General features: G+C 36.5%; 1 protein-coding gene across 2 annotated transcripts in view; it reads right to left on the bottom strand.

The window, feature by feature from the left end:
* Positions 1-4,418: 4,418 nt before the first annotated feature.
* bod1l1 (biorientation of chromosomes in cell division 1-like 1) overlaps positions 4,419-25,823 on the bottom strand; it is a 39,230-nt gene continuing 17,825 nt past the window's right edge. The window contains exons 24-44 of one of the 2 annotated variants that reach the window (XM_015344980.2): positions 24,985-25,063; positions 23,812-23,864; positions 23,212-23,296; positions 22,840-22,898; positions 22,453-22,537; positions 22,317-22,375; positions 20,139-20,226; positions 19,611-19,660; positions 19,332-19,407; positions 19,124-19,188; positions 16,487-16,571; positions 16,261-16,328; positions 15,941-16,013; positions 12,866-12,915; positions 12,617-12,695; positions 12,459-12,526; positions 12,237-12,324; positions 9,929-10,064; positions 8,636-8,671; positions 6,838-6,954; positions 4,419-5,816 (exon numbers count right to left, since the gene is read on the bottom strand). In XM_015344980.2, coding sequence (XP_015200466.2) covers positions 5,690-5,816; positions 6,838-6,954; positions 8,636-8,671; positions 9,929-10,064; positions 12,237-12,324; positions 12,459-12,526; positions 12,617-12,695; positions 12,866-12,915; positions 15,941-16,013; positions 16,261-16,328; positions 16,487-16,571; positions 19,124-19,188; positions 19,332-19,407; positions 19,611-19,660; positions 20,139-20,226; positions 22,317-22,375; positions 22,453-22,537; positions 22,840-22,898; positions 23,212-23,296; positions 23,812-23,864; positions 24,985-25,063 — 1,626 coding nt within the window. In that variant the 3' untranslated portion in view covers positions 4,419-5,689. Of the gene's footprint in view, positions 5,817-6,837; positions 6,955-8,635; positions 8,672-9,928; positions 10,065-12,236; positions 12,325-12,458; positions 12,527-12,616; positions 12,696-12,865; positions 12,916-15,940; positions 16,014-16,260; positions 16,329-16,486; positions 16,575-19,123; positions 19,189-19,331; positions 19,408-19,610; positions 19,661-20,138; positions 20,227-22,316; positions 22,376-22,452; positions 22,538-22,839; positions 22,899-23,211; positions 23,297-23,811; positions 23,865-24,984; positions 25,064-25,823 lie in introns of both variants that reach the window. The other variant, XM_006629660.3, reaches the window with a different exon arrangement.

Raw genomic sequence — 25,823 nt, forward strand, 5'->3', positions numbered from 1 at the left:
AGGTTCTATGAAAAAACTTGATTCAGGGGCTGGAAAATAAAAGATTTGTCTTATTTAGTTTTATTTAAACAAATATGGAAAACCTTAACATTTGCAATCCACATCAGCATACAGTCAAAGAAAGTAAGGGTAAGCTACACTCCTTCAATTACCCTCTCTACCTGTTGCAGTTTGCCATGAGTCAGCCAATTGGGGCCAAGGAGATAATTCTTGGCAGGACTGGGTTCCTACAGCTTTTATAGAGCCTGGTCATGAGAAATATTTTGGCATAGTGAAGTATTGTATTCTGAACTGATTTTACTCCACTTGTAATACAGTATCTGAAAAACCTATGTATACACCACACTGTAAGTAACAAGAAAAACTCTATACCATTTTGTTATATAAAGCAATTAGATTCTTAGAAGTATTTAACCATTAAAATGTATGGGAAAGAACAGGTGACTGTCCAGGTTTTCTTATTTAATATATGTGACTCATAATGCTCTATCAACTTGCAATCACTTTATCTGTCCCAAAGACATAAATGGTTATACTGTATATGATTTTACTTCAGGATGCAGACTGGTCTCAGTTGTGAATAACTAAACAGTTAAACTGCTTTTACTATAACTTTGATTGACTGCAGACTAAATAAACATGGCTGATCCACAGAGGCTAATAATTTTGACATGAATATGAAAAGGACTATATTTCTCTTAGTTCCAAAGGGTTTATTAAAGATTTTTATACTTGGTATAGCGGGAAAGCGCTCTTGGTGGGTACAGAAAAAGCTCTTAATATTTTCCCTGTTCTATTAAGACCTATTGCCAGATTTTATTCAAACATAATAAAAAGTGCATAAATGTATTGCCAAGTTAGAGTTGTGCTCAGGAGAATTTGTTCCACAAATATAAAATCTTAAAAGCCACTTCAATAGTCTCATTAATCAAGCCTGATGTTGAAAAGTGAAAAATGAGCATTTTATAAAAATGTAAACATAAGTAGGCTTTTAGTTACATAAGTACTGATCCAGGATGTTCCGCACTCCTACTCTCAGAAGACAAACGATCTTTGTATGCAATCGATGCTAGATGGAACAATCCTTTTGAGAAGCACTATAGTGTAAACTGAAGGCATGAGAAAGTAGCAAATGGGTTGACCAAACTTGGAAGATATTCAAAAAAATGATGCAGGTTACATTATCAACACTAATTGAACAGAAATGTGCACTCCTTTAATGAAAACTGTTACAGTCCAATTAATGTGTGTAGATTGAAAGAAAGGGATTTATAGTTCGTTTCAAAAACCTATCCTCATGATGAATGTTTCAAGATGTATCATGACATGCATCAGAGACTTCAAACAGTAAGAATAGGCATAAAGAAGGAAAGGCTTTATAGTATTCTCCAATTGACTCAGCTATTGCTGTTTTTAATGGAAAAAAAGCATTAATTAAAAAAAAAGATTTTCATTAGGGGCAGCATGATGGCACAGCGCTAAGGCCCTGTGTTCAATTCCAGACCTGGGGTGCTATTTGCATGGAGTTTGTGTGTTCTCTCTGGGTTTGCATGGGTTTCCTCACACTGTCAAAAGACACACTGCTAGGTTAATCAGCTTCTGGGTGACCCTGCTGTGTGCTTTTGTCTGCCAAGTGATAGACTGGCATCTTATCCAGGATGTATCCTGCCTTGTGCCTGTTGCTTGCTGAGAAAGGCTCTGGCTCCCCTGTGACCCTGAATTGGAGGATGCAGTTAGAAGATGGATGGATATATTTTCTTTACGGTTATTGGGAACATCAGAGTTTCTGTATGGCTTTAGGTGAAGGAAAAACAACAAACTATGGACCTCATTCATAAAAGTTTTCCATGATAAGATGCAACATCCATAAGCTTGTAACTATATTTACCTTATTGTAGATAGACTTGTTGAGAATGTGGCTCTGTGTTTTTAGTAATGCTGTAATATTTAAGAATTTAAAAAAAAATATGTACTTAGATTAATGAAACTTCAGTTATTGTGTGGATTAAATTGTACAGTGAAGTAAAAAGAGCCCTGGTAGATTAGTGTTGCGTTTAATAACTGAAGGGAATATCATCATAATTTGCACAGCAAGTAGCAAAATATGAAAAATTAGTTAGACTAATATTTGACAGATAGTCCTTTATCAGGAAATACCTGTGGAAAAACCTAAATGAACTGCAGTTAGTTATACATCAACCTGTTCTCCACAGGAATACTCTCAAGATGACTACTAAAATCATTTTGAGAACATTCCTGTGGAGAACCAGTTAATATACATCATTGCTAAACACCAATATAGATTAATCAAAGTTTTTATAATGCCTTACAGCAGGTTCTTCAGTTTTGTAAAGGGCAACTTAATAGCATTCTGCACTTACTGTAATGATGCCTCTGTTCTCCACTATTAACACTCAGTAGGGCCCTTATTTCTCTGTGTAAGCACTTGCTTATACATTAAGATAATTTGAAAAAAGGAATCAATTTGTAGATAGGTTTGCAATGGATGCCACACCAAAAATAACCACAGATCCATGCCCTCAAACAGTTTGGAAAGGATGGGGTAGATCTGAATGTTATTCCAGAAAGTCCCTTGCAAAAGGTGAAAAATGGTGCTCACAGTGCCCTCTAGAAAATGCTTATGTTGAGATCTAGGAACTTGTTTCAAATCATACCATCTACAGTACATGTGGTAAGATAGGTGCTGTGAAGGAGATTTAAGTGATTCATTACACAATTAGTATTAGAGGCAGAATTTATATTTGTTTTAGAAAACATGAAGCTAATTCCTTAGTTTTGCCCCCAAGATCAAACTGATTGTGCAAACAACCTTCCCCCACAGATGCGATTGGCTCACACTGCAGAAGGGAGACAAAGGAGTACAAAAAGAAGAGCCTGGCAGTTTGTATTACAATGCCAAGCCTGCAATGAGCAAAGACCATCCACACTGAAGATATCTAATAGATTGTGGTGACAAAGGGATTGATAATCTGAAAAAGAGAAAGGAGAACACAGCCTGAAAGAAGTGTACATTGTGGAAATGAGGGAAAATTTTCAGTGATCTTGGGAATCATTCTACCCGAACAGCAAATTATTTGAATATAATTGTTGAATTATGAGACCAAATTAGGTAGGTGTTTTTACCCAACTTTTTCAGCTCAATGTCCATTACTATGCCAGATATATGGAAGGTATCTACTGTTGTACCTATCCCCAAAAAGGCAGGCACTAAATCATTTAATGATTTTAGACCTGTGGTTCTACCCCTCTTTTTTGATATTATATAAAATAATATTCTTTTTTAATACATAATAACATTCTCAGACAGATACACTTTTTAGCAAAATGTATGGAAGGAGTTGTAAGTAACCACCTCATGTTGGATCCACCACAATTTGCTTTAAGACACAGGGTGAGAGAGGATACTACTTACTTTAGCTAAATTGGTAACAAACATCTCCAACAAATTTCTTTGTGTGAGATCCATTTATTGATTTTAGCCCAGTTTTTAATACTATGCAAGTTCATATTCTTTTACAACACTTCTCTGATGCATATGAATGGGAGTATTATATGCTAGATAAGGGACTTTTCTCACAGATCAGCCTCAGAGATTATACGAATGGTGCATTTTCACCCTAGCATTATGTGCTATCACCTCTTTTGTTCTCAAAATATACTTCATATTCAGATTTAGAACACTACTGTCAATCTATTCAAATATGCTGATGGTATGGTTCTAGTGGGATCAACCTTCAGGTGAGCAAACTTACCTTGAGCAAATCAGTAATTTTGAAAACTGGTGTCAATCCAGTGCATTGGAAATAAATGTGACCGAAACTAAAGAGCTTCTTTTCAGTGTTAAATCCAACTGTTGGCAACCTTTCAGCCAACAGTACTTAATGGTCAGTCTACAGAGGTTGTGGAGAGTTTTAAAAATCTGGGAACACATACTTGACAGACGTTGAGTTACACTGAGAATACAGATAATATTTTCAAGAAAGCAATTCAGAGGCTGTTTTTAATTTGGAAACTTAAGACCTTAAATGTCAGTCAAAATGTCCTAAAGAAGGCTTATAAAAGCCTTATTGACAGCATCCTGGCATTTAAAGATGACAGTGCGGTTTATATATCTGGGGGTGAAAGGTAATATCAGAGTCAAGGATTGTGAGAATGGCAGGAAAAATAACTGCGTAGCAGCAGACCCAGTCTGGTGATTAATATCACAGTTAAGTTCTCAAAAAGGTGAGGAGTTTCACAGCTGATTCCACTAATCCACTCTATCCTCAGGTTGTATAGCTCCCACCAGGGAGACAGTTTAGGGTACCAAAATTGAAAGGGTAACAGAAGTGTTCATAAGAAGTCCTTTGTCCCATGAGCAATAAAACTGCTTAATGAATGTAAAAATATTAAGAATATTCTTTCCCACTTCTTATTTAATTAGGTAAATAGTATTATTTTAGTATATATAGTACAGTATATAGGTAAATAGTATAGGTACAATTTTTTATTATTTTGTGCACCTGAATGAGATTTAATGTGACTTTTATGTTTGGTGTCAAAATGTTTGATGTAGTTCTTATGGGATGAAACCAAAGACATTTCTACAGTTGAGAACTATTGCCTTACAAGTGGGCTCCAAGAGCATAGGGTTATTGAACCATTCAGACAATGCACGCAAATCAAAGGAACAGGAATAACAGAAAACTCTTTAACTCCTTAAGAACCTTCATGCTTAGAATGGAAAGCTTATCATGGGGGGGGGGTGCTTATTATAATTTAAAATTAATTTTCCAAAAGTGACATGGGATATGAAACTTTAAATGTAAGATAATACATTTTTAATTAACCTCAAGATTCTACACTTTAAATATATCCCTTCATTCAGTCAGAAAACCTTTGAATAGTTTTAAGAATAAATGATACATTTAATGCCTAATATTGGATTTATTATTTTTTGGTTTAACAAATATGGAGTGCAGAAATTACTTATAATGCTTCCTAGTGCAGCATGGTGTTTAAGAGTTTGTATCAATCCAAGGAACGATGGAATAGAAAATATAAATAAAAATACTAAAACTATTTTCAGCAAATAAAGATAATGAAATTTACAATTTACAATGACAATATAGACATACCGGATCATAAGTAAAAAAAAAAGAACATGCACGCTTTCTACTAACATTCATAGAATGTGAACATTGTCAAATTGGAAATTAATAATGGTTTTAACATGTTGAAAATGTAAAATAAAAAGTATATTTCAAGCAGATTCTAAAAGTGTGCATCTATTTATTATTAAAAGGGACGAGCTCCATACCTATATTCTAAGCACTAATCTTTTACACCAAAATAGTGGTCAATTCTTACTACGATTCTGGTCAAGTATGAACATTTTGAAGAATCTAATGCGTGTAAGCACGTTTAACCAAATAAAAAGACTTTTGTTACAATAAAAAAATCAATCTTGTGAAAAAGTGACCCAGAACAAAGTTACTTCACTATCAATATATCATTAAAATGTTTTTTTTTAAACTGACATCCTTACAATCACAGAAATCCTAAATGCATAAGGTTTTTCTAGTGTTTATAAGCCTCATATTTTATAATACTGGATATATACAAACTTATACTGCATAAAAAATGGAAAATATGTAGATTTACATCTCAAATATGGCACATGTCACTTTCAAGTTCGTTTTGTCCTTTTGGCTGCTGGCTCCTCTGTTCTTTGGCCCCCTCGAGTGCGGACTGCAGGAGGGCTGACTTCAGGCTTGCGTCCAAGTTTGGCGGCAGGAGAAAGCTGGGTTCTTGAACTGTTTCAAAACACATTTCCGAATTAGTTTTTGGAATTCTTTGTTTTACTAAACGAGTCAATTAAATATTAAATTGTCTTCAAAATAAACATCTGGTAGAGTTTGACTGCTGATATGCAGAAGCATTTGGTTTGGTAACACTTTAACAGGCAAAGAAGAACAGAAATAATTGAAAAGTAGCAATCAATGGACATTGTTGGGATATTCAGGAAAAAGTTCTGGTAAATTAAATAAAAGGCTCTTACAGTGACAGAAAGGGTATTTATTTTGGGGTTTTTCAATATTTTTATTGCTCTTCCTTGAGGCTTCTAGTACATGGGACATACATGTACAATAAATCTTTTTGTCAGAATTGAAGACCCCCGTCGGTTAAGGTGGTATTTAAGAGCAGCAGCTGCAATGAATCATGGTATGAATATTAATAAGGTCTTCATCCAATCACAACTTTGGATCAAACTTAAGTCATATCCCCACAAGTTTTTATTAGATGCCTACAAACATTACACTTTAACAGTCTTTTGAAGGACAGGCTTTAACCTGTTATTCTTCAAATACAAATGTGACAAAAAATTTGTACAAAAAAAATTACTTTCAGCGGAAACCAGGTACTTGCAGAATAGAACTACGATATTGTTATGTTAAGCAGCATACTGTCCATTCCCAGAGTAAAGATGGGAGGGCCATAGAATTTTCCCCTTAAATTTTACAGTCCTCAATAATGGGAGTTGCTTATTTGTGTTTAGTCATCTCTATCTTGTCACTTGATTCTAGCAGTCTAAAGGGATTGTTCATAAAGATGTGACATAATAATACTTCAGATTGTATCATTTTGTAAATTTTGGAGCCGTTAAGCATTATTTATTGTACAATTTAATTTTTATTTTAATAGTAAATAAATTTACTATTGATTTAATATCAGGTAAAAAGACACCACTTATGTCTTATTTAATAAATCACAACTAAGAACAAACTGTACTGTCAAAAGCTTTTTTTGTATTTGTGACAAATGTTAAGTATCTACCGTGTTGTGGATGTGGTGTCCTCCTTTCCAGACGAAGACCGTTTGTCACGTGCTGAGCCTGGATCTGGGCTGCTCAACTTACTGAATGCACGTGTGGAAGGCTTTGTGGGCTTGTTTCTGAGGAACAAAAATATTATGATGTTTGTAGCAACACTGAGTGTTAGTATCAAAAACATTGCTTTGATTAACAAAATATATATATATATATTAAAGATCTATATTAAAACACAATAAAGAGCCAAACAAGTATAAAAGCTACTAGGTTTAGGGTAAGCTTCATAAATAGGTTAAAAATGCTTAGACTTAAAAGAAATACAAGGAAGGAATTTCTATTAATTCTCATTACTTTGCACATACTGAGACTCCAAAGACAATTGTTAAAATGGAGTACTAGGAGAACTACAAAGACAAAATCCAAATAGAAAACTATAATAGAAAATAGAAAATAAATAGAAAATAGTATTTTTATTTAAATTCACTGTAGTTATCATGACTTAAAATTTAAATATAGTTTTTTTTCTAGCAGAGAGAAAACTGTTCCCTCTAATCTTGTTCACAAACAACACTATTTTGTTCAGTGGTCTAATATTTGACACGAGGATTTTTGCCATCAAGCATGCAAATCTGGAGAAACATATTGTAACAATACAAATAAGTAAGAATCTCTCTGAATTGAAACCATCAATTACAAGTGCAGGTTTTTGAACAATACCCAAATACTTTTAGGGTTTTGTCAGTCAATGAACATTAATTATCCTAATCGCCTTATTTATACATGTGTGTTTTTAAATTAGTAATGCACACAGATTTGGGATATTTATTAAACGTTTTTGACATTTTGATTATTAATAACTGACTGACATACTGACATATGAACAAGAGTTCACTGCATATCAAGACAATATCACTTCCATGAATTCAGTGTTTTTGGGCAATATCTTTCGGGTACACACCACAGTGGAAGAAAATCACATCATAACACATTTAATAACCCCGTGTCCAACTCAAGGTCATGGTATCACGGAGCCTATCCCAGGAAGCACCAGACACAAGGCGGGACACACCATGGATGGGACGCTAGGTCATCGCGGGGCACACACAGACACAAACACCAGTTTGGTTTTTACAATTGCCAATTCACCTACCAGTATGTCTTTGAAATGTGGGAGGAAACCCACGCAAACATGGGGAGAACAAACACCATGCAGATAGCACCTTAAGAATTGAACCCAGGGCCCCAGTGCTGCAAGGCAGCAGCGCTAACCACTGTGCCACAATGCTGCCCGTGGAAAAGCATTTTTAGCAACAAGTTAAGGTTTGAGTAGACCACTCTAATGGACATCAGGGAGCGTTATGCAGACGTGCAAAAAGATAATTGTTTTGTAGAACAGACCAACTTATTGAGAGGCCCAAGTGCGACAGATTAGTCAGTACTGTATAGTTGCTACAGAATTCCACATTTTAGTAAATAAAGGCAACCTGACTGCATGGTAGCACACACTGAGTCCCAAGACCTCACTTGCTGACATTGCTGTGGGCCCATCCTGATGTAACAATTCTCCAGCAGGACAAAATGTCCTCATGCTGCCCTACACAACACACTTCCAACACACTGATAATTTTTAAGTGATGTGTGGTATCTATGGTTTATAGTTTAGTAAACAGCCACATGCTTGTCCAGGCTCTATAATAGGAATGGAACAGAATCATACAAGTGGCACCCGCAACCAGGTACAATGCATGTATTATAGTCATACATCATGAATCACTTCCAACACTGGCGATATAAGCTACTAACCTGTTACTTTCAGAGTAGACCCCCTGATGATCAATCCTGTTGATGACAAATGTTAATTAGCATAATGAATTTACTTATGTTATGTCTGTTTAACAAAATGTTAGTGCACCTGCTACAAAAAACAAGCAAAGCACACTAAAACAATCTCTGTTCACACCTAAATCTTAATTATACAATGATAACCAGTTAACCTAGTAAGGACAACAGGAGGGTGTCATGTACTTGCAAAAACTGTTGATGCTCATATCTACATTTTGTATTCCTTATTTCTCAAGTATGAAACCCTGATTTCACAGCATTAAATTTGCGCCCAGACTGACAGGGAAAGGTGTTGTATGCATATACAAAAGCTCACAAGTTGGCAATGGTGCCACAGAGCAGTAAATTGAAATTGTATTGGCTTTTCCATTCAATCTTTTAAACAGTGACTGATCATATCTGATAAACTGATTCTTGAGGGCTTGCTTCCTCACAACAACAATTACAGCTTCTACAACAACTGGGCATCAAGGTTAACTCATAAAACCCGACTGCACTCATTAGATTCCCCTACAATGGCAACAAGATTCATTGCCACTGGGTTGCACATCTGCTGTTTGTACATCAACAAACTAACTCCTGGTTATTAGCACAAGGTGATACATTATTAAGTTCCATAACTATTTCTCAAGTGGCTCTAGTAGAGTTTGCTTAAATCATAATAATGGGGATCATAACTCGTTTTGTTGTAGTCCTTTAATGTTGTGAGGGGGATCATTAATGACTTGAAAAATCAACTTGTTACCGCTACAGTAATCACACTGTGCAATATCCTTGCCAAAACTAAATCTGAAACTCTCAACATAATTATTTTGACAGGTCTCATATCAAACATTCAGGCCATCAAATTCCTCTGGCAAAAGATTAAATAAGTACGTAGTTTCCTTACAGCATGCCCTTCTGTTATGCCCTTGTTTGCCTCCAGTCTCTCTAGTCAAAATGTCCACCTGAGGACCCTGGAGTTTTAACATTTTAGCGTGGGACAAGGGACAGCAACAGTACCTAGGTCCGTGCTTCCAAAACATGATGTTGTCTTTACTGCCATTTCTCCAGCCAGCTCATCACAGGCTAAACAATTTGAATTTTATATTTGGGCCATATTTCCTTCGTTGAATTAGCTTGGAACCAACTGAATAGGACAGCAAAGGATATCAACCCTGGACAAAACCCTTTAAGTCAGTTCTTAAAGTCCAGAGGGTAGTGTGATGAAAGTGTGACAATAGCTTTTGTCTTCCAGCATCCCTAAGATTGTACCTCTCAGCTTCCAGGCGTGATGCAGACCGCGTTGTCGCTCGTATCTGAGTTTCTTCTTCATCCTCATCATCCTCATCCACCTGTTCTTCCTCTTTTTCATCAGTCTTTTTGGTTTTCTTGTCAGATTCTTGTTTTTCTATATAAACCATAAAAATAAAATCACTATCTGTAGTAGTAAAAGATATCATCACAGTAATAATTCCTTATTGTCTTGATGGTGGACTTGTTACCCTGCCACATCTCCTAAGCTTACCTAAGTTGAGAGTTTAACCACAAGCTAGCTGGGCAACACTTCATTGCAGTGGCTCTGTGGCTAAGGATCTGTGCTTGTGGCTGGAAGGTTGCTGGTGTGTATCCCGCGGCCAGCAGAGGAATCCTACTCTGTTGGGCCCCTGAGCAAGGCCTTTAACCGCAACTGCTCCAGGGGTGCTGTATAAATGGCTGACCCTGCACTCTGACCCCAAGCTTCTCTCCCTGTCTGTGTGTCTGTGTCTCATGTAGAGCCAGTTGGGGTATGTGAAAAAGACAAATTCCTAATACAAGAAATTGTATACGGCCAATAAAGTGATCTTATCTTATCTTCTAATTTCCCAAAGACATTACATTTCCTAACCTTTTAACTCTTAACCTTAGAATTACACTCAGCCTTTGAACTGAGGTGATGCTTGCTGGTTAAGTTATGCTTAAAAAAAGAGAATAAATGGTAGGGTTAAATAATTTGGTGCAAGTGAACACATGCAGGATAGATCAGAGGCGATGAGTAGGGTACAAGTATACAGAAATGACACTCTGGATATTGCACATGGGTATTGTGACTGGCAAGGGATTACTGGATGTATTTTAACTTTGAAGTGATCTCTAACTAACCTTCTCCTACAGTAATTTCCAAATCTAATCCTGGAGGATCATTAATAGGACCCATTTTCTACATATATTTTAAAATAAATAATGCATAAAATGTAAAAACCTTTACTGTGAATGCATAAAAATATCCACTGAATCATTATTTTAATACTTATTAGTAAGTGCAAAACACATAAGAAGATAAACAACTATGCATGTGAAAATTGTTTATATGGTGCTTCATGGTGTGGAGTGATCTTCCAAAGAATTAGGTTACAAACTTAATGTTCTGAATCTCTGGTCAGGTCTTATTATATATATTTATAAGAAGGCTGCAGTACAGCAGTAAGTTGCCACAGGGGTAATTCTACATCAGTGGTCAGCAATCTATGGCACACATGCCATTATTGGCACGCAAAGGAAATTCTAATGGCACATGCAATGAAAGTGGTACATACAATACAAGATTAATATGTCACAAAGAAATTAAGTAAAATAAAATGATAAAACTATACCTGGGTGTTCTGTAAATCTCTACAACATGTTACCCAATGAAAGATCTTTGGCATAGAAACACTGATTCTTGTTTTATTTGCTGCAATATTTTTAGCGAGGCTAGCATTTTGTTTTCAGATGAGCTTGCAATCTACATCGCTCATAACATTTTGTACACTTAAGTGTAAAGTCAAACATTGTAAAGCCTTGTGAAGGTTTTGGTTATGTGGATTGTCTTGATGCAATCAAGATCTTTAGTCAAAAAAATGTGAAAACTTCGGTAAACTGCATGATGAAAAATGGGTTACTAGTTAACATTCACCACACATATGAACCAACTCAACCTTTGGAGGGAACATGTGAGAACTGGCACCAGAAGTTTGTCAGAATTTATGATTTTCAACATTTTGGCACAATGTTTCAGTGGATGGATGTTAAGAAATTTGAAATGCACCGCAGTAAAATAAGCTCAAAGTTCAATAGTTGATTGATTTTCATTTTTGGGAACTTAAGTGTCTTAAAACCACGTAGAGATGTCAAACGTCTTGCATTTTGTGAGAGTTACACTTTATCATTAAAATGCCTATTTGTTTTTAAAACATGATGTTTCAGCTGTCTAACTCTGCTAGGAAAATATACACTGGGATTTTTTTCCTGCATTTGGATCAACATACCTCTGTGGACAGGTTAATAGCTAAACTCAGCAAGGGAAAGCAAGGATCACATTAAATGGTAATTAATTATGAAAACTATTATAAATAATGGTAATAATTTGTATTAATTTATAAGAAGGATCATTTGTAATGTAACTAAGGTCATTACTGAGGTTAAAAAACGTATCCATGGCGTGAAAATCTCTTAAAACAAGGGCACCAGCTTATACTTGGGATGCCCCTTCTTAAAGGATGGTGACCCCTACATGAGGATTAAGTCTTTTATAGTTCTACGTCCTTACAACTAAGCAGTATACCTGGCTCTTCAGACACAGCTGCAATCACTTTGCAAGGCCTTCCTCTCCGAACTACTTTCTTCTCCAATGATTTCCCTTTGTCTTCATCCTAAGATAAGTAAATAAGGCAAAGAAGTCATCTATTTTACTACGTTACATTAATATGTGAATATAAATACATTCACATTCCAAATATTCAAAATTTATTGGAGTGCTGACTGATGTAATAAAACAGTGACTTACATTTTCAGCTTTTGATTCATGTAAGTTTTCATCTCCTTTTCCATCCTCCTGATCTTCCAAAGGACTGCCTGAATAAAATATAAAGGAAAATAATCTTATGCCTCATACAGGGAACTATGCATTGGTCATCTGCTGATAAAATACAGCTAACCACTTACAACTGTCATCTCGAGCTCGTTTTGGCATTCGCCTCATTAGGGCAGCGTTCTTCTCTTCGGCTTCTTCAGGTTCTCCTTCCTTAAATTATAAGAAATGTAAAACGTGATCATTTGTATACTTTTAATATCTGTTTTAATATTAAATTGAATTCATTCATTGAAATTGAATCGCAAGTGAATACGATAGAAAGTTGCAGATAAGAACCATTAATATCCAAATCCACCAGTAACAAACAAAATATTACTCACATCAGAGTCCTCATTTTCTTCTGCCCTCTTTCTCTTTGTAGCAGGCTTACCTGAAGGATTTCAAGTAAAGTTATTTAAACTCCTGCCCATCCCTTACCAGTTCAAGTTTTGCTTGAGTTTCTTAGCAAAGGAAACCAGGTTTCTGGATAATACATCCCAACATTGTTTTGGAATCCATCCATTCCTCTTTTCCCCAATATGGACACCAGGAGCAGAGGATTCAAAACAACCCCAAAGCAAAACAGAACCAACTCCATACTTCCAAGAAGAGATGACATTCTTTCAACATGAGTTTACCATTATGTACTAAACCTTCAGCATTCTGTACTGGCGAGACTGCTTTGTGTTTCATCGGCTACATCATGTTCCAAAGGAAGATCGGTAGTCAATTAGCTGCTTTCTGCTATTCTCATTTCTTTTTGCTTTATGTTGCCATGAAACTCACAGAAACTGATTGTGTAAACCACAGATTTGTGAGGTCAGCTTCAGATGCTACTTTCCAGGACATTGTATCCTAATGATGCCAAAGGTTTTCTGAAGATTGCCACTGTTGCCATAAGTTGTGAGTTAGCCTTCCAAACCACTATTTGGGTAGTTTAGTCCCCTTTATAGAAAGATATAAACCATCCCACCTGCCTTGAACTGCATGATGGACAGAAAATGAGCATTTTTCATAGCATTACTCAACTTGTGGAGGTCAAACAAACTTTTACATTTGACGATCTGACAGTTATTTGACTTTTCCCCATGATTACCAATATTGACTGGATTGTATCTGTGTGTAACCTCCTTTTTACCCTCTTTATCCCCAAGATGACATCCACAAACTTCTAAAATCTTCCAGATGTTTTGAAAATGATCAGATGGCCACAATTCAGAGCATTATTCCATTTACAGTGTCTTCAGTAGTCCTCTAATATCCCATTTTGTGAAATTACAAAATGATCTGCACATTTTTTAAACTGAACAGTTCTAATTTACATTAAATGTCAATCAAAACAAAGAACAGAAATATCCTGATTGCATAAGTACCTAAACACTTTAACTCCACATTAATCACTACTTCAAAGTGTTACAATTGCAAGCTTTACAGCGAAAAGGTGAAAGATCTGAATACTTTTGCCTGACACTGCACATATTTACAGTGCCTTGCGAAAGTATTCGGCCCCCTTGAACTTTTCAACCTTTTTCCACATTTCAGGCTTCAAACATAAAGATATAATTTTTTTTATTTTATGTGAAGAATCACCAACAAGTGGGACACAATTGTGAAGTGGAACGAAATCTATTGGATTTTTGAAACTTTTTTAACTAATAAAAAAATGAAAAGTGGGGCGTGCAAAATTATTCGGCCCCCTTGCGTTAATACTTTGTAGAGCCACCTTTTGCTGCGATTACAGCTGCAAGTCGCTTGGGGTATGTCTCTATCAGTTTTGCACATCGAGAGACTGAAATTCTTGCCCATTCTTCCTTGCAAAACAGCTCGAGCTCAGTGAGGTTGGATGGAGAGCGTTTGTGAACAGCAGTTTTCAGCTCTTTCCACAGATTCTCGATTGGATTCAGGTCTGGACTTTGACTTGGCCATTCAAACACCTGGATACGTTTATTTGTGAACCATTCCTTTGTAGATTTTGCTGTATGTTTGGGATCATTGTCTTGTTGGAAGATAAATCTCCGTCCCAGTTTCAGGTCTTTTGCAGACTCCAACAGGTTTTCATCCAGAATGGTCCTGTATTTGGCTGCATCCATCTTCCCCTCAATTTTAACCATCTTCCCTGTCCCTGCTGAAGAAAAGCAGGCCCAAACCATGATGCTGCCACCACCATGTTTGACAGTGGGGATGGTGTGTTGAGGGTGATGAGCTGTGTTGCTTTTACGCCAAACATATCGTTTTGCATTGTGGCCAAAAAGTTCGATTTTGGTTTCATCTGATCAGAGCACCTTCTTCCACATGTTTGGGGTGTCTCCCAGGTGGCTTGTGGCAAACTTTAGACGAGACTTTTTATGGATATCTTTGAGAAATGGCTTTCTTCTTGCCACTCTTCCATAAAGGCCAGATTTGTGCAGTGTAAGACTGATTGTTGTCCTATGGACAGACTCTCCCACCTCAGCTGTAGTTCTCTGCAGTTCATCCAGAGTGATCATGGGCCTCTTGGCTGCATCTCTGATCAGTCTTCTCCTTGTCTGAGCTGAAAGTTTAGAGGGACGGCCAGGTCTTGGTAGATTTGCAGTGGTCTGATACTCCTTCCATTTCAAGATGATCGCTTGCACAGTGCTCCTTGGGATGTTTGAAGCTTGGGAAATCTTTTTGTATCCAAATCCGGCTTTAAACTTCTCCACAACAGTATTACGGACCTGCCTGGTGTGTTCCTTGGTCTTCATGATGCTCTCTGCGCTTTCAACAGAACCTTGAGACTATCACAGAGCAGGTGCATTTATACAGAGACTTGATTACACACAGGTGGATTCTATTTATCACCATCAGTCATTTAGGACAACATTGGATCATTCAGAGATCCTCGCTGAACTTCTGGAGTGAGTTTGCTGCACTGAAAGTAAAGCGGCCGAATAATTTTGCACGCCCCACTTTTCATTTTTTTATTAGTTAAAAAAGTTTCAAAAATCCAATAGATTTCGTTCCACTTCACAATTGTGTCCCACTTGTTGGTGATTCTTCACATAAATTTTTTATTTTATATCTTTATGTTTGAAGCCTGAAATGTGGCAAAAGGTTGAAAAGTTCAAGGGGGCCGAATACTTTCGCAAGGCACTGTATATTGGGCTTATTTACTGGCTCACACATTTCAACTGTGTTTAGCAGATTTTATCATTTTTTCTTTCAGTTGCATTATATCAAGGGTAGCAATAAATCTAGTGTGTTCTCCTCTTTCTTAAAAAGGGGAAATTAACATCTTACACTATTGGTCCTTCTTTCAGACTTCATTCCTTTAAACTTTTAAACACTTTAAAAGGTGTTTACTAGGAATGGTTAAGGCTGTCAAACTATTATCTTCTCCTCAACAGTTCTAAGCAGTGAACTAGGCAGAGGTATTCTCTACTGACAGACGCATGTACCTCTGGATTGCTTAGGCGGACATTTTCCTTTCCCCTTTATGGCACCTTTATCTTCATTATCAGGCTCTTCGTCCTGCACAGAAAATCAATACCGTAACTAGGAGAGAACTGTGATTTTGGTGATGTTTTTTGCTTCACAATTTGTGCAGGCTTTGAAAACTCACTTAAACTTGCTTACAAGTATTACAAATATCTTTTTGTAGTTAATATTAAAGTTAATATAACTGGCAATCTGTCGTAATACTGATGAGCATGATGCTGAAAAAATATGATTCCAACAGAAATATCCGAGAGGACTACGAGCAGTACTTCAGACTTACATCTTTCAAGTCTGCTTCAGAGCTTTCTTCACCTTCCTTTTCCTCACTCTGGTCCTTTGACTGTTTATCTTCACAAAACAGACAACAAACGATTCAATAAAACAGCCCATGCATTGGACACCATTCACAATTTACAGTATTCACATCAAATACATTTTTTTTTACTTGAAAACAACAGGGGGAAACCACCTAATTACAGTAGTTGCTCAATTGTGGAAACAATCACCTGCTTGCTGTGGGGTGGATGTCTGAGACTTGGGTTTCCTTCCACGGCGCCCAGGTCTCCGCTGCGGAGTTTTCTCTTCTTCATCCTTCTAAATGCAAAAAGAAACGGTTTTAAAGTATAAAGAAAGCTGTTCTCAAGATAAGTCATGTGAAACCTTAAAACTTCTCGCAAGTGTTCAACGAACCAACGATGCCTTTTTGTGGTCAAAACATTCTCAAAATAAACATTACACTTATGATAGCATTTTTAAAAAAGTCTAATGCAATGCAATATGACAGAATATGTGGTGAATCATGGGTCTGCACAACCAAGCAATCTGAGCACTGTCTTCACTCATGTCTCCTGACATTCTGTACACCAAACTGCTCTGATGCTAAATAGCATACATCTAAATTAAAAATGTTGAAGACTTAGCATAAACACACAGAACAGAAGAGTAATTATCACAACATGCACAAGTTTCCAGCAGCAATCAATGTAATTAAGACAGAAAATCATCTACACTCACAACTGGCTACCTAAGCACCATCATGGAAGTCATTTTATTGTGCTGCCATCTGTTGGGCATTTTAAGCAAATGGCAGCATTGTTTTTGTTCTTATGTGAAGAACCACAGGCAGCATGGTGGCACAGGGGTTAGAATTACTGCCTTGCAGTGCTGGGGCCCATCTGTGTGGACTTTTTCCCTGTGTTTGTGTGGGTTTCCTTCAAGTGCTCCAGTTTTCTCCACAGTCCAAAGACATATTGGTAGGTTAATTCACACTAGGTATGTGTGTGTGTGCCCGTCTAGTGTGTACCCTGTGTTGTGTCAGTTGCATGCCAGGATAGGCTCCAGCTCCCCCACGACCATAAATTGGAAGAAGTGTTTAGAAAATGGATAAATAGAACCATTAATGCCATAATAAAATTTAGAAATTTATAATTTCATATCTATGTTGCATTAAAGTTGGCCCTGCACAAGGAAATGGTAACATATTATTACAGGATGGTTAATATATTAATATTAGAAAACCATAACTAACGTATAATTGTTTTTTAGAGCTTTAATGATGCAATGTAGTTTTTAAAAAGAGAAAGGTCTGCATTATGTTTGTTTTTTTCCAGTGGGCAGAAAATGTTTTTATGCAGTTTCACTGTACAAAAACTTGTGGCTTAGTTCTTAGTTGTTACTGGCTCCATACGAAACACAGCAACATTGTGTCAATGTTTGAAATTACATTTTTAAAAGCTATCAATAAAGTTACAACTTTAAACAATAACACTAGCAGCAAAAATGTGATCATTTGACGTATGCTGCCATGTAAGAAAATTAGTAAATCGGTGATTAGCGATGTTCAGTATGTCTGATGTTGTCATTTTTTATATTACAATTCAAGTTAAATCTATTTGAATCACTAGATATTACTCAGTGAAAAGAATGGGTGAAATAAAATAATAGTAAAAAAAGAAACACTTGGGTAGAAATCATTAACATTTTAATAACACTGCCATTATGAATTCTTTAGTAATGATTGCACTAATAATGTTTGTAACATTTATTTAAAATGTCATGTCATAACATTCACCAAACTGCTTTATACAATACAGTGTCATGGGAAACCATAGCCTACCCAGCAATCAACGTGCGCAAGGCAGGGTACACCCTGAAAGGGGCACCAGTCCATCACAGAACAAGTGCAAGCCAATCATACATGGGGACAATTTGGAGGCCACGGTAAAGGCCGAGGGGGGAAATTTGGCCGGGACACAGGGATAATTCCCTATTCTTATCAAGAAATGCCCAGGGATCTTTAATTACCCCTGAAAGTCAGGACCTCGGTTTAACGTCTCATCCAAAAGACGGCGCCCACTACAGTAGTGTCCCCGCCACTATACTGGGGCATTATCATTATCATCATCATAATAATAGTTTACACTTATATAGCGCTTTTCTGGATACTCCACTCAAAGCGCTTTACAGGTAATGGGGACCCCCCTCCACCACCACCAACGTGCAGCGATGATGCGATGGCAGCCATAGTGCACCAGAACACTCACCACACATCAGCTATCAGTGGGGAGGAGAGCAGAGTAATGAAGCCAATTCATAGATGGGGATTATTAGGAGGCCATGATTGGCAGGGTGGGCGACAGCAGCTGGTCCCACTAACACCACTTCCAGCAGCAACCATAGCTTCCCAGGAAGTCCCTCATCTAGGTACTGACTAGGCTCAACCCTACTTAGCTTCACTGGGTAGCTAGTTGAGAGCTGCAGGGTGATATGGCTGCTGGCTATTTAAAATTTAACAAAAATAATTGTTTGTGTTTGGAAACAAAATCATATTTTGTAAATATTTTATTTGTACATCAAAAAGTAAAACTGATAACTTTGACAAATGTGTTATGCAGCTTTTTTGAATCACTGTGGTCTCAGATTGTGAGAATGTGGATTACGTGATCAATACATCTGCTCCTCACTCCACTTATTTTCAAAGTCCCACTGCATGAAAATGCTCTTTGCTTTATAGAAACACTGCTAACAAAAAACAATTAAAAGCCATTTTAAACTTTTGTTCCCCACTCACACCTCAACGGGACAAAGGTATAAAAATGTAAACTTTCTTTCACCATTATATAAAAGATAAAAAATGATCTTACCTCATCTTGCTTTTCTTCAGAACTATTTTCTGTTTTTTCATCATCATCTTTCTTCTGCTCCTTACCTGTAAAAAAAGTCAAATGTTTAATGACAAACAGGTTAGCTTTTTTTGTTAACTGTGAATGAAACTTATGCAAGCCTGCAGCTCACATTTGCGAACAGGGACCTTAACACTTGAGCACGTTTTAAAAGAGCTAGGAAACCAACCTTTGTTAGCGTCTTTCAGCTGGGCAGCAGGACGTCTTCCTCTGCGAACAGGAGGCTTCTCAATCTTCGCTGGCTTCTTTCAAACGTAAAAGGAGCAGAGAGGTTTTATTTGAGATTTTTACCCTTCAATATTTAATGTTCCCATATTAGTGTCAAATAAATTTAAAAGAGTATTCATTAGAATGCAAGCAAAGGAAATGTCCCGGTGGTTTTGCAAGAATACATTCAACAGATGGAATTCAGTGCAAATGGTTCTTTAATGTAAATTTTTTAACCAACCTCTTCTGAATTCTCTCCTTCTTCCTCATCTACTTCTTGGGATGAAGTTCCTGGAATGAAAAGAAATTGAAATCAAAATGACTGCATATGTTTTTTGCAAATCATTTTAAATACCAAATATAAGAAATATTAACATAGTGCCCTTCCTCTTATCAGATCCACCCTCCTCCACTATGAAAAGGAGAAGCCCATATATTGAAGAATACTAAATCTTAATTTAGTGTCACACAAGCAATCCAGAGACTGGTTGGAATATTGATTTTGCACGCTGTCTTGTAGCACTCCAGATCTGAACTCTGCAGCCACTTCCTCAACACTGTGGATACTTCCCTGTGAATAATATCAAGGACAAAAACGATCCACTGACATCAGGGAAAGGCATTGAGGTTGCCATAATTGAGCAATGATCTCTTTAGCTGGAAGACCATCAACTTCACCCTCTTCAGCTATAAAACGAACTTTGTGAGGGCTTTCTTTGCCTTTACGTTTAAAAGTAAATGAGTAGTACGGCCTATAAAAACCACGTACTTGTTTCCTTGAGAGGAGGGGCGTGGTTTCTTGACGACCTTCCTCTCCGCAGAACTTTTGGCTCTTTGACTGTCTCAGTTTCTTCTTCCTGAATTTTGTAAAGAGTTCATCATGAGGAATGCAGAAGGAACTAATTTATGATGAACAGTACAGAAAATAACTAACAGAATAAAATTTCCTCTAGCTTTTTCAGGTTCCATTAATATCTAGGAAAATTTGAATAGATTTTAATTACAAAGGTAAACAACAAATAAGTGAACCATGAGTCTTCTTTGCTTCTTATAGCATGGATACGGAACTAGAGACACAGCATGCTAGTGGATAACACTGAAAACTAGGTTTTAAGTCACATACTCCTCTATTGTAAACTGCTGCTCCCAGACTCCTTTCCTATCTTTCCTTCTCTTCTTCTGCTCTCTTCTGACTGTTTTCCCTAAGTCTTTAACCAAGCCTCCATTAAACCCCTCAAACAAAAAAAAAACATGAATCTGTCATCCCTTCAGAACTACCATCCTTTGTCTTAATCGCTCAAGCTTGCTGTATAGTGCCAGCTCTCTGCTTCCCTACTGCAGCCCTCAATGCTTGACTATCTGCATTTTCGTTTTTTGCTGGCACACTCAACAGAAACCACTCTTCTCTCCATTACTGGTTCTTTTCAGTCAGCGCATGCTGCTTCTGTATCCCTTGTCTTAATTACTCTTGTTTTCTTTGCCACCTTTGACACTGTGGATGAGTCTGTTCTACTCTCAACACTTGATAGCATAAGAATGTTTGGTGCTGCTCACATTCGATTCACTTCCTACCTCACTACCTCTCCACTGATGTGCCCCAGGGTTCTGTCCCTGACTACCCATTGCTCTTGATTCCTGGGACTTCACATTTCTTCCCACAGTTCTTCATATCTTTACATGAATGAATCAGAAGTCTTTTTCTCACAGCGACACTCTTGTTGCCTCTCATTTCTCTGGCTGTCTCAGCTGTCTCATATGCATCTCCTCCTGGATGCATTCCCATAATCTGAAACTCAGCCTTTCAATGTCTGAACTCTTTTTCCTCACCCCCACCCCCGCCCCCAACCTCAGTAGACCTTTTCCTCATCTGCTCCACTATCCTGTCCCCCTCTTCGTTTGCCAAGAACCTCTTTTTCATTCTTGACCCTTGCCTCCCCAGCTCATCTTTGTTCCTGCTGCATCTTGAGCAACATAACATATTTCATGATGTTACTCTCCCACCTAGACTATGGTGATTACTTCTCAGCCATCTTTCCTGACAATCCAGAATTTTGCTGCTTATTTTTCTTTTCTCTTCCACATTTATTTCTTCTCCATTACCTCCCACTAGCTCCCCGTTGCTGCATAAAGTTGATTGAATACCCTAGTTCTGGTGAAGCTTTCTCTGTTCCTGCGGTTACATGGTTCTTTGGCCTCTTCTCTCACCATTATTTCTCTCTTTCCTCTTCCCTTAAGCTTTCTGCACTTCCTTTCCAATCTTTCGCTGCCAGAGCTTTTAGTTCACTCACTGGTAGAATGAACTTAGCACAGGAATAAAAACAGCTCATTCCCGGACCATCTCTTGACTTTGATGTGTAAACAGCCCCTGTGATGTCTCACATGTCACCAGTGTCCTTTAATGCTTCTTATACCGTACTGAGTTACCTTTTAATTCGCAAATTGGTAACTTAACATGTTAACTATACTTACTGTAAACATAAAATAAACAGGGAACATACCTATGTGTGCTATCTGTAACTGTATACAGTTTTTATTTTTACAATTTAATTTGTTTCACTAGCATTAGTCAGGCAGTCTGTAGTAGCCTCACTGCTATTGTATTAATTAACCTTATTTTACCCCAATGATTGCTCCGTACTTTATGTTAATTTTGTGCACTGTACATTACCAAGGTAGTAAGGGTGTTTGGTAAGAAAATTAAATACGGAATTGTAATCCTGAAGTTCTTTTCAATAAACTTTGTCATATGCACAAAAAATAAGCTGTACATATTTCAGAAACATGGGAATTATGAACAAACTGCGCTTTTGTATGTTCCGGATCTAATATCTGCTCCCTTCCCCAAAGTTATAAGACCATGTAAAACAATGTAATGTTGTTACGACAGTCATAAGTACATTCAGTCACCAATATTTATTTTTAAAGTCACTTTAAATTCATTACTCACACTTTCAGATTTCTGATCTGTGCTCTGCACAGGACTCTCCTCTTCCTTACTTCTTTTACCTTAAAAAAGGTAGTTAAGTTTAAAAAGGTGACACTACATGCGAAACACTAAATATGTTTGTGTCAAATGAACCTACTTATTTCCCCGAGAGGAGTTAAAGCAGTCTGAGAGATTCTCCTTTTCTGCCTTTCACCCTCGTGTACTTTTTCCAGTTTTTCCTCCTATTTGTACAAAGAAACAAAAACATTATTTCAATACTTCAAAGTTAATGACTAGAATATCCTGAAAGTACCAGAACATGTAAAAACAACCAAGTGAAGAAATGGAAATGCTGAATATTTAATAAAAACTTGACTGACTGAATATTGGTGAAATAAGTTAAATGTCTGCAAAGCACTGTCACAGATTAACATAAGGCATATCAAAGTTAGCTTTCTATATTTTAGAAGTAGTCATAGTCTCTGACACATTCACAGCTATTTTGGTGGTGACAAAATTGCCAGTCTAAAAAGAGGTTACTTACCTCCTCTGAGTTATCCAAGCCCTGTTCTTTATTTTCCTTTTCACTCTTTAATGGCTTGCCTTCAAGGTTAAATAAAAAAAAGTCTTTAATCATTTTAGTGACTAAACATTTAACATTGAAAACTGAAAAAAAGAACTCCCTTCATGGTTCTGTTATGACAGTAACAATTTAATGGCTGAAAAACTCAACATGTGATAATATAACAGCCATGTTTAAATAAATTACTTCAAACTCCCGTATTTTCTAACGACAAGCATTTGGCTGCAGTGACGTTTTTTAACTACTCAAAATACGGAAGGAATCTGACACATACAATTACAGAAAGAAATTAAAAACTCAAACAAACAAATTAAAGCTTCCTGAAATACATACTTGCATCCTTCACTGGAGTGGATTTTTGACCGGTCTGCCTTCCTTTTCTAGGTGTTCTTCCTTCAGCCTTGTCCAATTTGTTTTCCTAAAAATGTAGAATAGATGAACAAACATCAAAACCAATTTTGTATCTAAACACAAATATTATTTACAGGGTGCTTCGGTAACAGTTTTAACTCCGGGAACAGACAAAGCTGTTTTGGACACCAAAACCAATTCAAATGTTTTTCACACTGAAAAAAAAGAAAAAGAAAAAAAAAAGGACTGTTCTTTTTCTGTGGTGTACATCTCATTGTTCTTTATCGTATAAGGATCCAAATAATGCATTCTGTAAAATATCTCAAGTTTGGTTTTTTCACTCCGATCGCTTATATAAACCAACAGTTTTAATAAGATAATAATAAGATGCTCGATTAGCTTGATTAGATTTTATGAAGTCATTCAGTAAATGCTCCTACAAATCATTCTAAAAAAAATAAATAGTAAATCCTAGTACAAAAGGTTTCTATACCACAACCATGCTTTAGATAACCACAGCTTTGCTTATCCCCCACAAAACTCCATTCTCTGGGCTGTGAAAATTAAAAAAAGAATACTCACAGTCTCTGATTGTTCATCAGATGCTTCTTCTTCCTCCTTTTTAAGTGGTTTACCTGGATAATGACAATATAAATGCTACTATATTTTTGGCCAAAACTAATAATATCAAAGCAAACATTCACCTTTTTATCTTATTATGGGTGTTCATTAACGGATGGAGTACTTCACTTTTTCTATATTAACACTATAGAAAATCCCTAGTTGGGGGAAATAGTGGAGGAATTATACAGATAAATGGTCAGGTGCATATGGTGATTGTATACACATGTATATAATATTGTATAATAATCATACACATAAATGGTCAGGATCTGAGCACTTGCAACATTTATACAAAATTATACAGAAAATAAACAAAAAAAATCCCCCCAAAATATACAAAATGCTGTGCACACAAAGGCCTTATTTTGAATGTCAAGAAGTTAACTATTTGCCTTTGAGTGGCAGATCCAGCCATTAATTACCATCAACAATCTTGCAGTTGCAATGCCTTATAAATTAGTTTAAAGTAATGGTACAATAGAGACTTCCATGTGTACATTTGCTTTGATTACAAACCTAAAATAGGTAAGTGCCTTTTTTCTAACTTTGTCCTCCACAGCCACCTAATTTTCTGAGAACACCCTTAAATTTTCTTTTTCCATCAGCTGCTCGCTCCAACTCCACTTGAGTGGATATGCCCTAACACTGACAGCCTTATTTTCTTTGTGGGCGATCTTCCCATTCCACTATAAATCAGTTAGACAGACAATTCTTTTAGGTTCATGAATTTTCAACAGCTGTTTTCTTTCCTTCTGTATCACCATTTCCCTATAGTTTCCCTATGCAAAAAGTCCTCCTAGCATTTATTTTTTTTCCCCAACTAAAAATGTATCATTATTTGCATTTGCTCTCATAGAGTATTTCTACTGGATTGCAGACCTGCAATATTCTTTCTTCTAACAGCACAAATGATCAACTACACATTTTCTAAAAAAGTAAGATGTTTTTCTTGGTGGCAATCCCATTTAACTGTTTCAGAGAGACTTGAGAGGATTAGCAACAAAATCAGAATTTATTATTGGGACACAAAGGTGGTAATATAATAAGAGTTTCATAATTCTAATGTTTTGTGTCATTACCATTCTGAGACAATTACATTATGCTCTTGTATAAGTGTGCAATTAAACATACTAGCTTCCTTTGAGAGTGCTGTAAGTTTTTTCGAAGGCCTTCCTCTTCGAGCTGGCTTTTTGTCATCAACATCTTCATCCTGGAATAAATTGCCACATCATACATTAATCCAAAAACCAGATGATTCATGACTTCAACCACCCTTCATTGTTTATCTTTTTGTAAATACATACATATATATACAGTGTATGGTTTTGAGTTGTGTATGGATGTGCTGTGACCTAAAAGTCAAAACTACATTTGTTCATAGGCAAGTTTTGTTTTTCTACAATTTATCACTATTAAGTACTTTACATTTTGATAAGAACATTTTGTTTCTACAGACACCTGTTTATGTTAACCAAAAAATAGCGTTAAGAGCCAATTTGTTTGCATATGTTTCATCTCTGAACAAGGACTGCGAGAGTCCAAATAAACGTGAAAAGTCACTTTGTGGAAATCTTTAAATTCCCCTTTTAAATCCACAAGACAAAGTTTGTCACTTTAATTTGTATTTGGACGTATTTCTGTATAAAGATTGATGATTGTCTTTATTTAGTACCAGAGTTCGAGATGTTTGATGAAAAGTCTTATTTTTTCAGACAAAAAGAGTGTCTATGTTTTAGGGTTGGACATGGAGACATGGAGACTGGATGAAGTTTTTTCGGCTCTGGAAGTCACATCTATTGTAGACAGTAGTGTGGAAATATTAGAGTTTTGTTTCTTGTATTTGGAGTTTAACATAAGCTATTAACTATTTATTAACAACAAAATTATTCATAGAAAAATGAAAGAATTCACACAAACTTGCTTGGTATTTCCTAACAAGTGGGAATATTTATTATATAACTTTCAGAATT

This window comes from Lepisosteus oculatus, chromosome 1 (genome assembly GCF_040954835.1).
Source record: "Lepisosteus oculatus isolate fLepOcu1 chromosome 1, fLepOcu1.hap2, whole genome shotgun sequence".
NCBI lineage: Eukaryota > Metazoa > Chordata > Actinopteri > Semionotiformes > Lepisosteidae > Lepisosteus > Lepisosteus oculatus.